This window comes from Zeugodacus cucurbitae, chromosome 5 (assembly GCF_028554725.1).
Source record: "Zeugodacus cucurbitae isolate PBARC_wt_2022May chromosome 5, idZeuCucr1.2, whole genome shotgun sequence".
Lineage (NCBI taxonomy): Eukaryota > Metazoa > Arthropoda > Insecta > Diptera > Tephritidae > Zeugodacus > Zeugodacus cucurbitae.
Window position 1 is genome coordinate 1484165 of NC_071670.1, and position 15099 is coordinate 1499263.

Here is a 15099-nt window from a genome sequence, read left to right on the forward strand (position 1 = left end):
AGTCACTCATTGTTTACAACTGCTGACAAAAATTTATAAAAACAGCCGTTAGGCATATTTCAAGTTCATTTGACGAACGCGAGCTTAGCCAAAACACTTCCAGCTGACAAAAATAACGAAAGAAATCATGCGTTCCACAAACCGATATCTGTCCTGCCTGCTAGCGCTGCTCTGTTGCAGTCTTCCGCAAGTCAAAGCCATAATAAACCGGCCACCTGTCGACAGCGTCAGCAAACATCTAGGCAGCAGCTACCTCAATCAGCAGCGGCCACTCTGGATACTGGAGGACCAAGTGCCGCGAAGCGACTATGCAGAATTGGTTTACACAACGCCGAGCCCCTACAACTACCACCTACCACAGATGCAGCAGTTGCAAGCGCTGCGGCACAGCGCGCCACAACTGCAACAAGTGAGTCCGCCAAATAGAGTACCACAGCTGCATCAACCAAAGGCGATGCGCGTGCCACAACCAATACAGCACATACGACAGCAAACGCGCGTCACCAAGCAGTCAACGCGCCTGCCACTCCCACGTCGCTACTTGCCGCTGCAACGGTTGCATTTCCCGCAGCGTCAGCGTCCGTTTTTGGCGCGCAAGAAGCCGCGTTTTATGACTGGTAATCCAGTGGCGCCCGCGCCTCGTCGGGAGAATTACATACCACGCCTCAGCATGCCCACATTCGACAGCATGCCTGGCGATGAGAGCGAACGCGCCGCGCCGGTCTTCATCTACGCGGGACCCAAAGGCGAGCTGATTTTGAACACCATGCTCACCGCGCCACAGTATCCAATGCAAGAGCCAGTGCCGGGGCAGGTATTGTACCCACCGAGTGTGCCCGTCTTCCGGCCCAAACCGATTGTGGAACGCTTCCGCATGCCGGGCAGTACACAGACTTTGAATCTCACGCTTATACCGTTCTACGAACACGAGGCCATTGATATACGTCAGGCGTCGCACATGTTAAACCCTGAGCAGGCGTTGCCGCGTGAGTCAGCCACTACAGAGCAGGCCACGGTGGTGTACGCTGCGCCGGCTGCCATGCCTCCAATTGCGGATTCGGCGACCGCGGAGTCGGCGCCAACAGCGAAGAAGTTGCGCATGAAAAAGGGCAAACATTATTCGGCGTATCACTCGCCCAACGAGGTGCAGTGGACGCCAATGACGAGGGAACAGCTGCGGCTCGTCACATCGACCACAACGCCCTTTCCGCTGACCGCTCCCAGTCCGCCGCAAAATCATCGTTTCATTAATGATATGGAAGTGTCTTCCACAACACCACCCTCCTTCGCCAACTACAAAATAACCTACAAATCGGAAACGGACAGTGTGGAGGATGATGTAGAAAAGGACGAGTTGCTAATGGATGGCGATCGGCTGCGCATCGTATGTGTCGACGACAGTCTTGAAAGACCGACCGCACCCACAAAAGCGCCACTGCAGAGCTCGCGCTACTCGCTCTCCAAGGAGTACTACGCCTTTCCGGTATTCACTCTCGGCAAGCTATTGAAGTCCGAGGCTGAAGGTGCCGAGAAGGAGTTACCCACTTTTATGATGCAAAATACCATTGATAGTCCGGTCGAGAACAACAGGAAACAACAGATGGAAGACGCTAGTGAAATGCCTATAAATATGACAAGTAATAATGTGGGTGCGGAGGAAAGTGAGGATAGTGAAGCGGATGATGTGGAAACTTGGTTCATACTCAACTCGAGGTGAGTGAAATACACATGGAAGCTTTTAAATTAAGTGTTAAGTTCCCATGAAATTTTAGTGGCAAGCTCAAGAACTTTCATGAATGCATAAACATGAAAGCTTTTGAGCCTCACGGTCTTCTCAACTTTCAAAAGTACTTACTAACCAAAATAATAGTTTAAAGTTGCTTGTGTTGCTCCCTGATCTGACTTTGCTTGAGTGCGTGTGAAAGCTCATTGTTTTAGCTTAACGCTGTTTTGAAATAAGGTTTTGCTTTGGAGAACTTGTATATATGAAAGCTTGAAAACGTACTTAAATTAAGCTTTCACATTTTGTTAGCTTTTGTGAAAGCTCTAAAGCTTTACTAAGTTTGTAAATAGCTAAATTAAGCTTTCACTTTTGGTTAGCTTTTATGAAAGCTCTAAAGCTTTTTGTTTATTTTACAAATGTTGTAACTATTATTTAAATTGTTGCCCCTAAAGTTTATGGTTTTCTGTAGCTTTCTCTAAAATTTGACTTTTTGAATTCTAGATACAAAGGACAGCATAGACAAAACAACAACGAATACCGGCTCTCTTCGAAATATATACATACAACAGATGTGCGAGAACCGGACGAATGATTTTGTTCGAAAGCTTTCGTATAAAGCTTTGGTGGTTTTAAGCGCTATGTGAAGCTAATAGTTTTAATTATTTATTTCCTACAATAAGTGGCATTCCTATTTATTTACAAATTAAGTACAAATTATTAATAATTTTCATATTTATATAAAAGAGTGAAAGCTTTTAAAATTTTTTAATATCTATTTTTTTTTAATATTGTAAGCTGAATTTTATAATTTTTATTTTAAATTTTTTGTGTTTTAAGTATTTAAATTTAATAAATGCAACTAATGTTAGAAGAAAATTTTGAATTTTATAAATTCAGTTATTTCTCTAAAAAAGCTTTCATGAGCTTTTATTCCAAGCATCTAAAAGTTTAAATATTTTTGAAAAAATTCAAAAAATTTTAATTTTCTGCTAATCTCACTTGATTTGATCACTTGTTTCGGCGCACAATGCGCTTCACACTCTGCCTACTAATGCGCCAAAGCAGCTAATAGCCGCCATTAATTTCTTAAAAAATGTTTTTCAAATTCAAATTCAATGAAAAATGAAGAATCTTCGAGCCACAAAATGTTTAGAAGAATTTCTTTATTTCACTTTCAACAACTTGTATTTATGCTGTGCTTTACGTTGCCACAATGGAGCGATGAAATTTCTCAAAGTGTCAAAAATCGCCTTGTCAAACAATAGAGCAATCATTCTTCCAGCGCGTTCAATAAAAATATAAAATATCTGCGTTTTCGATGTGCCATCAAGCGAGCACCAGCTGATAAGTCTTTTAAGAAGTCATTTATTTAACGGCTACTGCCGGCCGCCCCTCTGCGGCCGCTTAATGTGTCTGTTACTAATTCTTCTTCACGACTTTTCCACGTCCACCTTCGGAGTCAATTACAGTTAATAAAAACTTAGTCAAATGCGTTTTTAACGACGCCAAGCCGAGCCATCGTGCCGCAGTCGAAGTGCAATGCAGCGATCGCGCAATGCCCCCGGCGCCGCTGCAGTCTTTCAGCCTCTTCGCGCATCTTTCTGATCTCCACTACACAACTCTTTCGCTATTGTTGTTATTCGTGTTGTTGCTGGTGTTGTTTTATTGTTCTTTAACGCTGCTTTATTGATTTTGCGGTTGCGTGCGCGCCGCGTGCAGTCGTGCGTGTTACATTCTCCACTGTTTTCCCTATTTTCTTCGAAATTCTCTTCGCACTTGCTTTTGGGAAAACTGTTGCTGCGTTTGTTGTTGTTGTTTTTTTCGAATTTGTATTAGCATGCCTCCACGCCGCCCGCTTAGTTTAGTACCTCAATTAATTTTGTTAGAATTAAAGATTCATGTCTTCTCAAACGCTGACCCTTCGTCTGCCTTCTGCGCGGTGCTTCGACCCGGAGGTTGGCTATAAAAGCGCACGGGGTCATTGGAACATGTTTTAGAATTGTTGTGTTGCTGCAGACGCGCGGTCAAGCAGCGTGGTGAACGGGAAATTTGCTGGATACTAAGAAATTATTATAAATAAAAAGGAGTTAAAAAATAATAAAAATTAAAATATAAAATTCACAGGACGAAAAAGGACTCAAGTGTAAAATATTGAAGGCTTACTGGAATGTGTGCATAAAATCCAGGATTTTTGTGAAAATAAAAAAAGAACATAAAGTGACTTTTTAATAACAACAACACCAACAAAAAAATTTCGAAATACATAACGGGATACCAACCAACTGTCATTAAAAGCACTAACATTTAATAATTTGAAGGCGTTGAACATTTAAAAAATAAAATTTTTTTTTAATTAAAAACTTTTTTTTTTTAAGAAATTAAAAAAAAAATCGAAAATGATTCATAAAGAGTTGCTGAAATGTTTGCTGGTGGGTCAAAGTTAACAGTGAACATACATACATAATAAAACAGTAACAAAAATTAATAATTAAAAAAAAATCGAAAATTAAAAAAAAATAATTTCACAAAAAAAAAAATCAAATATAAGATTAAGTGAATATAAAAGTAAAATTGTGGAAAAAAATAAAAAATTTAAATAAATTAAGAAACAATATGTTACTTTTAATTATTCTTATTTTAAAAAAATAATAAAATAAAAAAATATTTTAAAGAGTATACAAGAAATATAAATAAAATGTAAAAATATAAAAATAAAAGAATGCAGAATTGAAAAAAAAATATAAAAAATTAAATAAAAATTTTAAGGAATTAAACAAATATTCTACGAAAATATTCATTAATATTTTTTTCAACTAAATCTATAATTCTTGCTAAATAAAAACCCTACAAAATATTTATTTTCCTTACAGCTACTCATCGCTGTGTTACTATTGCCCGCACACGCCTTCTGGTGGGCGCCACCGACTGCAGCACCCACAACGTGAGTTTAGCATATTTTACTACATCATTTTCACATTTTTATTGGCCAAAGCTCTTAGTAGTTTCTCAAATTAAAATGCAATTAATTAAACATGCAGACATTCTGATTGTTCCAGCGAATCGCCGTTGGCGCTCAAAGAGATACCGCTCACCTACTTCCGCACCTACACCTACCAACCGATTGCCGGTCATCCGTTCGCCGCCTTTCCCTACTACCATCACGCGGCGAGCGCACTGCAGTCGCCGCTACTGGCGGGTCCGGCGCGCTACGAGCATGGCACTTACATGCATGGCAGCGCGTATCCCATGAGTGTCGCTTTGACGCAACAACAACAGCAGTCGCAGTCACAACAACAAACAATGCTGCCGCCGCATATGTATCAGTTGCCGCAGACGCCGGTGTTACATGCGAAGCCGTTGCCGAGTCCAACAACCACCACAACAAGCACTACCAGCACTGAGCCACCGACGACTACCAGCACCACAACTACTACAACAACAACGACCACAACACCACCGCCGCCATCGACGACTGTCAGCAGTAGTAGCACTAGTACCACGACCAGCGTTCCGGTTACACAGACGAGCGAAGCTCAAGCTCAGCCTCAGCAGTTGGCTCAACACCAGCCACAGCCTCAACCATACCCATATCCCTATCCCACTTACAACCGTCGCGCTTACATGGGCTACAATCCGCACTCGTATCGACCGGCCTATCCCTATCCGGACTACACGGTTTACAAGACGGCGCCAGTGACGCGCTTCAACAGTCATGGTGGACAAATTCAATTCGTGCCTTGCATGTGTCCAGTGAGTGTGGGCTCAACGGGCGCAGTGCGAAGCTCATTGACGCCGGAGGGACGCACATCCAGCGACGAAGAGGAGGACTTGATGGTGTTGGCACGCGCTGATGAAATGAATCTGCCTGTAGAACTGGGTGTGGACACCGAGAAGACGGAAACGGGAACAGCTGAGGCGGAGAAGTCTAAAAGTGAAACTGAAGTGACGGCAAAGACTGGAGCGGAGAGTGAAATAACGGAGAACTTGGTGCAAAAGACGACGGAGGCTGTAGACGAGCAATTGAGTACGAATAAGATCGACGGGCAGTCACTTGAGGCAGTGGAGTTGGGGAGTGACGGGAAATCAACAGAGGCGTGAATTTAAAATATAATTAAAAAAAATAAATAAAATGTATAAAAGATAAAGTTTGATTATAATAAAGTACAAAATCACAATATTGTCTTGAACAATTTTTAATTTTTAATTTCAGTTGGCAAATATAATTAATTTAAGTGAAACCATATTTTTTTAATTTTAATTATCGAAAATTAAAAATAATTAATATTTAATAAAATTTAAATTAATAAAATAATTAAATTATAACTCCAAATGCGTTTTATAAATTAGTAAATACCATAATAATCATTACTATACTGTGAACACTTCCGCATTAAACCGCAAACATTTAAAATTAAACGTAATTATTTTCAAATAATAAAATGCGTCTATTGTGAATGCGCCATAGCAGCTGGAAATTCATGCACACCTTCACCTTGTACTTCCGCATTGCGAATATGCTGGGTCACCCTGTAATCGACATTTTCATTGTGCACGTCAGTTTTGATTAATTTTTTGCGCGTCATGCACATTTTACAAGCAGTGCAGCAAGAATTTGCATATTTTTACAAAAGTCTTTAAGTTTTCGTGAAAATTCAGCAGTAAATTAGTGTGAAAGTGTATAAGTGCATAGTACAGTGTGTATTTAATGTATAATTGAGCAGCTGGCGTGGTGATTTTCTGCAATGCAGGAAGGGGTGCTCGCAGCGGCTTCTGCCCCATTTGGGCTCTAAATTGAAACTTTTTGTAACTTTTAAGTTTGCAATCAAGTGTTGAGAGTGCGGTAAATCGAATGTGCAATAAATAATAACAATATTTTAAATGAATGCAGCATATAAACGAAAACTGAAGCACTCGCCGTGTAATGATCACAAGCCCAGCGTTTTGTTTTTGTGCTGCTAGCTGAATATTAATGTGCAATATACCAACAAAGTGACAAGTGAACATGATTCGCTGCATAAACAAATGTAAAGTTATAAACTAAACATTAATTAAAAGTCAGCAGTGGTGTCCCGTCACAGCTATGAGACTGCAAATGTGGGCAGATTGTGCGGTGCAACGGCAGTTGTAATGTAAAGTTATTCGTATAGGTTTAATTAAAGAGTGTGTGTATGTGACTGATATTTGAGCCCATCGTGGGTGCCGTATACATGTTTATACAAGTTTGTACAAGTTTAATGAGCTAAATTCAAGTCGCGAGTTGTAGGTCGCTGTCAAAAAAAAAGTGATGTGCGCATGAAGAACATGTGAAAAGCGTAAAGTGATAGTCTTTATGTGTGTGTGTAAAACAGTTTTAAGTGGGAGCAGGAAATGAAAGAAAGCGATAGCGGAGCTGCTAGCTGATCGTGTGCGCTGAAAGTATACATATTTATTGCACAGGTATTTGAGATTTTTTATTTTCTTTTTTTTGTGTTTTTTAATTTGTAAAACATGATTAACGATTTGTTTTACATTTTTTAATGATGCGCTTTAGTGGTAATTCTTTACAACGCTGCTTTTACATATATCTTTATATGCGTGTAGAACTTGTTCTGCTGTTTTTTCATGGTATTATTTTACATGATTTCCGTACTTTTTGTTATTAATTTGTCGCTTCTCAGGTGAATCGCATTTTTGACAAATAACTGTGATAAAATTTCTTGTGTTTCTTGTAACGTGTTATTTACCTTCGAACTGTCATTTTTGACGCATTCTAATGTTTTCTCTGGTTGTGGCAAGATAAGTGTTGCATATGATTAACCTGAATGTCGGGCTAATGAGAGGTAGAGATAAATAAGAATTTGGACTTTTTATATTTTTTTTTTCATAAATTCAGTTTTCTTTATGATCGCATGACTTGAGTTGCAGTTATGTTAAACGATTTTACAAGAGCAAAGCTTCAACGGTCCCTAGCACAGCAGGTTTGTCTTGAAGCTAAAGTTCGAAAAGTCTATCAAACAGAAAGCTCAAAGCTTTATTTTCGAAAGCACTTGTCTTCTTACGCACATAACGTTAAAACATACTGTTGAAAATAATAACAGTACCTTGTTTGTGCCTCTCCATCCTTGCTGCACATTCTCTCATTCGATTTAAGCTCTGAGCACTCAATTTCAACCTACAATACATACAAAAAATATAGTAACGGTATTTGTTTGTATGTATTCAGCATGACACTCATAATGAGTGTTACTGTTTCTTGTTGTTGCTTTGTTAACTACATTACTTCACAGTTTTTGTATAAGTCCTTAATTGGATTGTGTTGGTATTGCGCATGCGCTTAATTACGGAGAATACACAATAAGTGTTCGCACTCGTCCTTTTTCTCGTTCATTCTTTTGTACTATTTTATACTCGCTGAAGAGAGCGCCTGATGTTGTGTTGACACCTGTCAATGCGAATATGTATTTATTCGAAATTGAAGAGCATAGATTCGATTCGAAAATGATTAACAACAAATTTAAACCGATTTCAATTCGAATCAGTATTTGTGAATGGATTATTCGAAACTCGAAAATACTGAAAAATCATTTGGAAATATGAAGATTCTGAAAAATTATTTCTCAAAATGTGAGTTCGAAAAACTTGGTGGTGGTGTTTAACAAAAGTACCAACATTTCCAAGCGAGGTTTAATAAAAATTCCTTTATTTTATATACTTTTAAAGCCTCTTGACACATCTTTGAGTCTAAAAATTTAAGGCATCTCTATTTCCTTTTGCTAAAAATCAACCCTGTTCTCCTGTACGAATTCGATGTAAATATTGAATTTTGCCAATACGTTCCACACGTTCGAATAACAATGCTAACGGTATCGGAGAGCAGCGCCTGCGCACTGCGCGACTCACTGCCGCTGACAGCCTTAAAGGTGATTGCTAAGTGCAAAATTTTTCCATACACCAGACTGTCGTCGTCGACATTTGTAAGCGTTTCAATCAAACGAACCGAAGCGTAGCTAACGAACGGGCGAACAACCGAATGAGTTGATTGCAAAGTAAGCAAAGAAATTTGACTCCATATTTCTTGCACTTGCCATGCAAGTGATTTGTCATCTATTGAGTGTTGAAATTTAAGTAATTGTCGAGACTAAAGTGAACTAACAGTAGAATTTTGCAACAAATAAAGGCGTGTGTTGTGTAAACTAGTTTTTATGTGGCGACGAAGACAACTGCTGCACGTTTTGCATAAGTGTGAATTTTTGGGGATACCAGCGTTGTGCGCTGAAGGTGACGAATTCGGAACTCGAGACTTTTTAGGGCATTTGCTCGCTGAGTCATTACATATAATCGCCGCTTTAAATTGCCAGTGCCAAAGTCGTTGAATTTTTGACTAAAATCGAGTAAAAATAATTGAAGAATTCTTTGGTGGTCTGTCTGTGCCCCCACCGACAGCACCGCCAAAGTGTGCATTTGTGCGCTGGTGGTGTTTCGTTGTCGCACACATTTTTCTCGCTCAGGGGTGTGACTGACAGTTTCGATTTTTTTCTCGTTGCTTTTTCCCAACGCACCACTGCTGTGCAACAACAAAACAAAAAAAAGACAGCTAAAGAAAAATAAAACTAAAAAGTGTGGAGCAGAAAAGTTTTGTAAAAAAAGAGAAACAGAAAATAGTGTTAGCAAAAAAAGAAAAGAAAAACAAATAAAATACAACAATAAAAGATCGGAAAAGTAGCGCAAAAACTGCTGAAAAAGTCGGCGCTGGTTAAGCGCGCGTGTGTGTGTGTGCGAGTTAGGACCACCAAAACGAAACGATTTGCAGCCGAAAAAGCAGCGAACACAGCTAATTGCGTTTTGTCTGCGCCAGAGACGTTAGTTGTGTACTTGAAAATCGTTGCATACTTTTTGGCGCATGAACGGCAAATTATAAATATTTGTTTAATATAACTGTAAAATTTTAAAATATTAGGAAAAAAGGATTATAAAGTTTGAGTTTGTGCTAGAAGTAGTGAAAGTTAAAGTTGTTCTGAACAAAAAAAACAATATGAAATTACATTTGGCTAATTAAAAACGGATATAAAAATATATTTAAAGCCATTAGTTGAGCAATAAAAACGTCCTAAAACCTTATATAATTGCCAAAAAACATTTTTATAAAATATAAAATATAAAAAAATACATTTATTTGAAATCAATTTTTTTAATAATTAAAAATATACAGATGCATATAATATTTTTAATTATTTTTTACTAGATTCTTTATCTGTTCACTTAAATATTACACATATAAATTTAGAAAATTAAATTTTTGAATTTATAAATTTAAGTTACTGCTTTTGTATGTTACTTTTGAAATGTTAGCTTTTTTTCAATAATATATTTTATTTCTATTTGTTTAAAACCATAGTATTTTTCGAAATTCAATTTAATTGAACAGTTAAAAAATTAACTTTTTAAACATGATTTTATTGATAATATAAATTATTTTTATAGTTCACAAAAGTTCGAAACTTAAATTTTTAAGTTTTAAAGTTCGAAATTGCTGTTTTTCGACAAGAAATTTGCTTTCTTTTATAAAGATTGTCTAAAATTAGGCTGAAATATAATATTTTGAATTTTCGAAAATTTTCTATGTTTCAAAAAACCGATTTTCTAACTCAAAAATGTATTAGTTTGAATAGATTTGTTGTCTATGACTTATGTTGTCATATTTTATGGCTATAAATTTGAGATTTAACATTTTTGAACTGCTTGAATTTCGAAAACTAAACTTCGTTTTAGATAAATATTGAGTTTTTAAACTATTTTTTCTCCATTTATCTTCTTCTATATATTTTTGGCATTTTTTACTGCTTTCGAAACTATTTTCTAATTAAAAAAATCTCATAAAAATCTTCAAATTTCAAAAACCCAGTGAAAATCAACTAAACATTCGTAAAAAAAAAACAAAAAATTTAAAACAATTAACACAAAATAACAGTAAATTAGACTCCGCCAGTGTGTGTGGTGAAAAATCGTGCAAACAGGAAATTTGTGTATAAACCAACAACAATAATAACAAAAGCAGCAAACATCGTACACGAAATGTTAGACTCAAGTAAAATCAGTCTTGGCCTGTTGGCCTTAACTGTCATCTGTGCGACAAATTGCCCAAATGTACAGGTGAGTGAGTCATGATTATTATACCTACTATACACATTACTACTGTATACACACGAGGCACAAAGTATAACTGTTTATTCATATATTATTATACACGAACATACATATACAGTTACACGAGCTTCAAAGTGACAGCGACGAGTGAGTGCTCCCTTTGCTACTCGAGCGCTACCAACATTTTGCTGTTTTAGTACTGCTTGCCTTCCATTCACCTTTACGACGGCCCCGCATTCGTGCGCGCCGCCGACCAACTCGTTCGAGTCGACTCTTCGTCGTTGGCGCTGTCGTGTTGTCGGTTGCTTTTTACCATTTGCCACGCTTCGTCGTTTTTATGACCTTTTTTCTCCAACGACTCGGTTGCTTCTTCTGCTTCACTTGCCGCGTTGTTGTTGCTGTTGTTGTAGCTAGTTTACTTGGTTTCTTATATATGGCTTATAGCCACGGTCTTCTTGTGTCTTCTCGTTTTAATATATTTCGTGTTTGTTGTCTCTTGTTGTGGTCACTGAAATAATTATAATGCTCCGTTGCGCCGCACTTCACACTGGCGTTCCTATTCGATTTTTGGTGTTGTTGTTTTTTTCTTTTTTTTTTGTTATTTGTGGCAGTCCTGCTTTTGGGGTGACCGCACCACATTTTTTTCGAAAATTCAACGCTGCGCCGCGCTCATTCATTCCAACTTGGTTAGGGGTTGCTGTTGCCGTTGCTGTTGCAGTAAATAAAAGGCAATAAAAGCGTATGAAATAAGTAAGCAACAGCAATAGCAATAGCAACAACAGCCGCAACGTTATTGCGCACAGGGATTGTCCGGTTTTATTGTTAAAATGGAAATGACATTTTCGCTCGTTTGAATTTGGCTTACAAATATGCGGCCGTAATACTCGTAAATGTCGAAAAGCCATCGAGTTGCGAAAAAAACAGCAATAAAATATATTTTATGTGCCTCGCATACATAGTCATATAACCTAGAAAGCCTAGGCATGGCGGGGAGAGAGTGAGTGTTGGCAAATTAATTGCATTTCGTGTGAAGTGTTCCATTGTCAGAAGATGCTAGAAGAGACTGTACGAGCAAGTGTCACTTCAACTCTTTAAGCAAATTGTATGAAAAGCATACTTTTAGGCGCATATACTTATTTTGACCTTTAATTTGCTTGAATTTCCTTCCGTTGATGCTTGCATCTACACTTCTCAAACGGTTTATTGAGTTGTCTTTCGTCTTTCCCAGGTATGATAGGCAGGGACTGAGCGGATTCTACGGTTAAGTTTTTAACATTGTTAGGAGTAATAGGTACTTTTTCCATCTGGATCGGAGAAGATTGTTTAGGACTAGAGTGTAAGTCTGAGATATAGCTCATACCTGGGATATTTTTGGAATATTTTTTATCGTTTCTGTTCCGAATCCGTTACTAAAAGCTCTATAACAGAGCTTTCAAATTAAGCTCGGGAAGAAAGTCAATCAAAAACCGCTTCAGTTTGTAGAAGTAGGAAAGAAAGAAATCCTTTCAGATTCTCACAAAGCTTTAGTTCCTGTATCTTTACATCTACTTGGAATCAAATTTTCAGCTGATAAATACACCAAATTCTTACTCATTCCACTTTATAGGTAGATATTGATTGCCTTTCAAACCCCACAAACTGGCTAGAAAGGTCGAATAGCTTCACTTAACCTCTCGCTCCACCACGTCCTCCCAATATTTTCTACTCTCAGCTAAAAAATCAATAGCACTTTTGACACAATTCACCATTCGTTAAATAATAAGCGACGATAAATCACAAATCAACGGTATAACGGTATAAAACGAATGATTACGAAACATTCTATTCATAAGCATTTGTGCTCATTTGCATTTACCATTTCGACAATTTACCGTTACACACATACCGAGTAACGAAATCATTTATTAACTCTTTCATTGTTTGCATTTTTCTTTCACGTGTTGTTGCTCCTGTTGTATTTGTTTTTCTTGGTGTGTGTATTGTGAAATCAATTTCCAAAGCGTTTTGAACTTTTTCAAGGCTCTTCGTGAGTTCGGGTAGCGCTGCTAGTCATGGCTATTCGCTGGCGATTGCGTGTAGTCATGACAACCCACACACACACACATACACATTTTGTTAAATATATACACGACCAATACAGGCGTACATTAGCGCTGAAGGGATATTTGTAGCCGCTTGATTGGACAAATTGAAGTTTATGTCGCTAACGGTTGACGTGTGCAGCGCGTGTACAGGGGTGTGTGTGTGTATTTGTTGTTACTTATCTGCGAAAAGGACGCTGGTGTATTTAATTTCCTTTGACACGCAAAGTGTCTGACCCTAACGAAATTTGTATTTTCCGTGCCATACTTTGTGTATTATTTTAAGCTATATTTTTTGTTGTTATTTTTACTTCGATCCGCTGCTTATATTTATATGCCTTTGAACTGGTGCATTACAAGCGGAAATTGTTTTGCAGTAGAAAAGATAAATTACCCATTACTTTGCCGATGCGCGTACGCTGCCTTGACCCCCGCAAGTGAGCGTCACACAAGACAGCTGGATTTCGGCCAAAACGCAGTGTTAGGCGGTGGCTTCATGACTCATACATTTTGGCAAGCCTTAGGAATACACGAGTTGAGTAGTCGCAAATCGGGCGAATGCATTTTACATGCAATGCGTCGGGCCAAGAAGCTAATAGCTGAGACTTAGGGGCAAATTGATTTTAGATAGGCAGATAAATGCGTGAGTGAAATGAATTAATGAAGAAAAGCGTAGTCGGAGTTGATTTATGTAAGCTATCTTACTTTAAGAGCCGAAATGTATGCTGAAAAATAGAATTCGTAAAATTCGTTGCATACTATTAGGGTCAGTGTTTTTAGATTTTGCTCGTTAACTGATCAAGTGTATCTTTGTAAGTTAATTACCCTTAAATGCCTAAAAGTATGTTAAAAATTAATTTCGCATTTTCTTTGCATAACTGACCATACACTTAACTCTAATAGGCTTTAACAGCCTAAATGTATGCTATAATATTCTATAAAATTGTAGTAAGACACTTTTCATAACATACTTTCAGGTTGTGAACACTTTTAATTTGCTGAACAAATCTTCTCATCTGAATTTCTACCATTTTGCTTAAAATTCTTTTGCCTAACAACCACTAGATAACCTTTTTTCTACAGTCTATATTAATTCAATCCCAATAATCCTTTCTCTATCGATTTCAATTTACTCTGCATTATACCGTTATCTTGCAATTGCTTTTAACTCACTTATTTATGCCACTTGGCGACGGATAAGGCATTCACAAAATATTGTATAGATAAATATCTGTTAGACTTTTGGTGCTCTTTCAATTTCCTTTTCGCATCGAGTTTCGCTTTTTTTATATCTTCAACCTTTATTTGCGATTATTCAAGTAACCAAGAGCTAGTTGACTCTTCTTTTTAGCATTGAGCATTCAGCTGATAACAGCGATAGAAAGGTGCTTGAGTGTAGTCATATTGTAGGTGGAATAAAGGAATAGAGAAGGTGTCACCGTCGACAAAGTGTTGCGTAATAATGACTTATTTTACTGATTTGTGGGTGAAGTCTGTAAATACAGGGTCAAGGAAAATTATCTAATATTGAATAATAGTCAATTGCGTCAATAAGATCAAACAAGATCAGAGATAAAAAGATAGCACAGTTATGGCTGTTTAAAATAATAGCGGCGCCTAAAGGTAGGCAACAATTTATGTTTAGTGAGGAAAAAACTGGCAAATTTAAAACTTTCTAATAAAAAATTAAACGCAAAATGGAGGCAGTCAGACGTTAAGAATTATATCTCGCAAACCTCTATAGCTCATAAATATTTAACGTGGAGAATAAGCGTTTATATTGTGGGACAAATAGGGATATGTGATCAAGTATATGCTGGCGTGTGTGACATAAGGCTGATTTACTGCTTGCATTTGATTTGGGTTTGGCATAAAGAAAAGTCGCCGCAAACAATGCCTTGCATTCAAACAAATAAACTTCTGTGCAAAAATAAAAGCAATTGTAATGATATAGCCGGCTGGCTAACTGCACGGGGAGTAAGTAGTGCTGCTCCCCTGCATGAAATCAGCAATCAACAGGGAAATGTATGACATACAAAAGCGTTGAGAGATTTAATAAACCAAACCAACAACAAATGGCACGAAAGAGGAACAAAAAAGTCGGTGAAAAAAAAGAAAACGAAAGTAAAAAATGTAAAAAAGTCACGAAGAAGTCATGCTTAGAAATGAACC

General features: G+C 37.6%; 3 protein-coding genes across 14 annotated transcripts in view; all 3 read left to right on the forward strand.

Moving 5' to 3' along the window:
* Positions 1-107: 107 nt before the first annotated feature.
* Positions 108-2401, forward strand: LOC105212740 (uncharacterized). The gene is made up of 2 exons (XM_011184956.2): positions 108-1713; positions 2225-2401. The coding sequence occupies exons 1-2, from the start codon at positions 128-130 to the stop codon at positions 2313-2315; spliced, it is 1677 nt and encodes a 558-aa protein (XP_011183258.1). The 5' UTR covers positions 108-127; the 3' UTR covers positions 2316-2401.
* A 1501-nt stretch (positions 2402-3902) lies between these two features.
* Positions 3903-5847, forward strand: LOC105212739 (mucin-2). Its single transcript, XM_029040548.2, has 3 exons — positions 3903-4152; positions 4594-4664; positions 4780-5847. Exons 1-3 carry the CDS (start codon positions 4120-4122, stop codon positions 5819-5821), a joined length of 1146 nt encoding a protein of 381 aa, XP_028896381.2. The 5' UTR covers positions 3903-4119; the 3' UTR covers positions 5822-5847.
* Positions 5848-6271: 424 nt separating this feature from the next.
* Positions 6272-15099, forward strand: part of Appl_2 (amyloid-beta-like protein) — a 137982-nt gene continuing 129154 nt past the window's right edge. For 2 of the 12 annotated variants that reach the window (XM_011184760.3, XM_011184762.3), the window contains exons 1-2: positions 8348-8748; positions 10605-10852. In XM_011184760.3, the coding sequence (XP_011183062.1) occupies positions 10775-10852 (78 nt within the window). In that variant the 5' untranslated portion in view covers positions 8348-8748; positions 10605-10774. Of the gene's footprint in view, positions 7160-8332; positions 8749-8961; positions 8981-9620; positions 9640-10604; positions 10853-15099 lie in introns of those variants that run through there. The other 10 variants (XM_054232386.1, XM_011184763.3, XM_011184757.3 and 7 more) reach the window with 10 other exon arrangements.

Excerpts from the sequence above, each read along its gene's own strand:
- LOC105212739 (XM_029040548.2), top strand. The coding sequence starts at position 4,120 with ATGATTCATAAAGAGTTGCTGAAATGTTTGCTG. Across the intron at positions 4,153-4,593 it reads AGTTGCTGAAATGTTTGCTG|CTACTCATCGCTGTGTTACT; the intron begins GTGGGTCAAAGT and ends TTTTCCTTACAG. Across the intron at positions 4,665-4,779 it reads CCGACTGCAGCACCCACAAC|CGAATCGCCGTTGGCGCTCA; the intron begins GTGAGTTTAGCA and ends TGATTGTTCCAG.
- LOC105212740 (XM_011184956.2), top strand. The coding sequence starts at position 128 with ATGCGTTCCACAAACCGATATCTGTCCTGCCTGCTAGCGCTGCTCTGT. Across the intron at positions 1,714-2,224 it reads TGGTTCATACTCAACTCGAG|ATACAAAGGACAGCATAGAC; the intron begins GTGAGTGAAATA and ends TTTGAATTCTAG.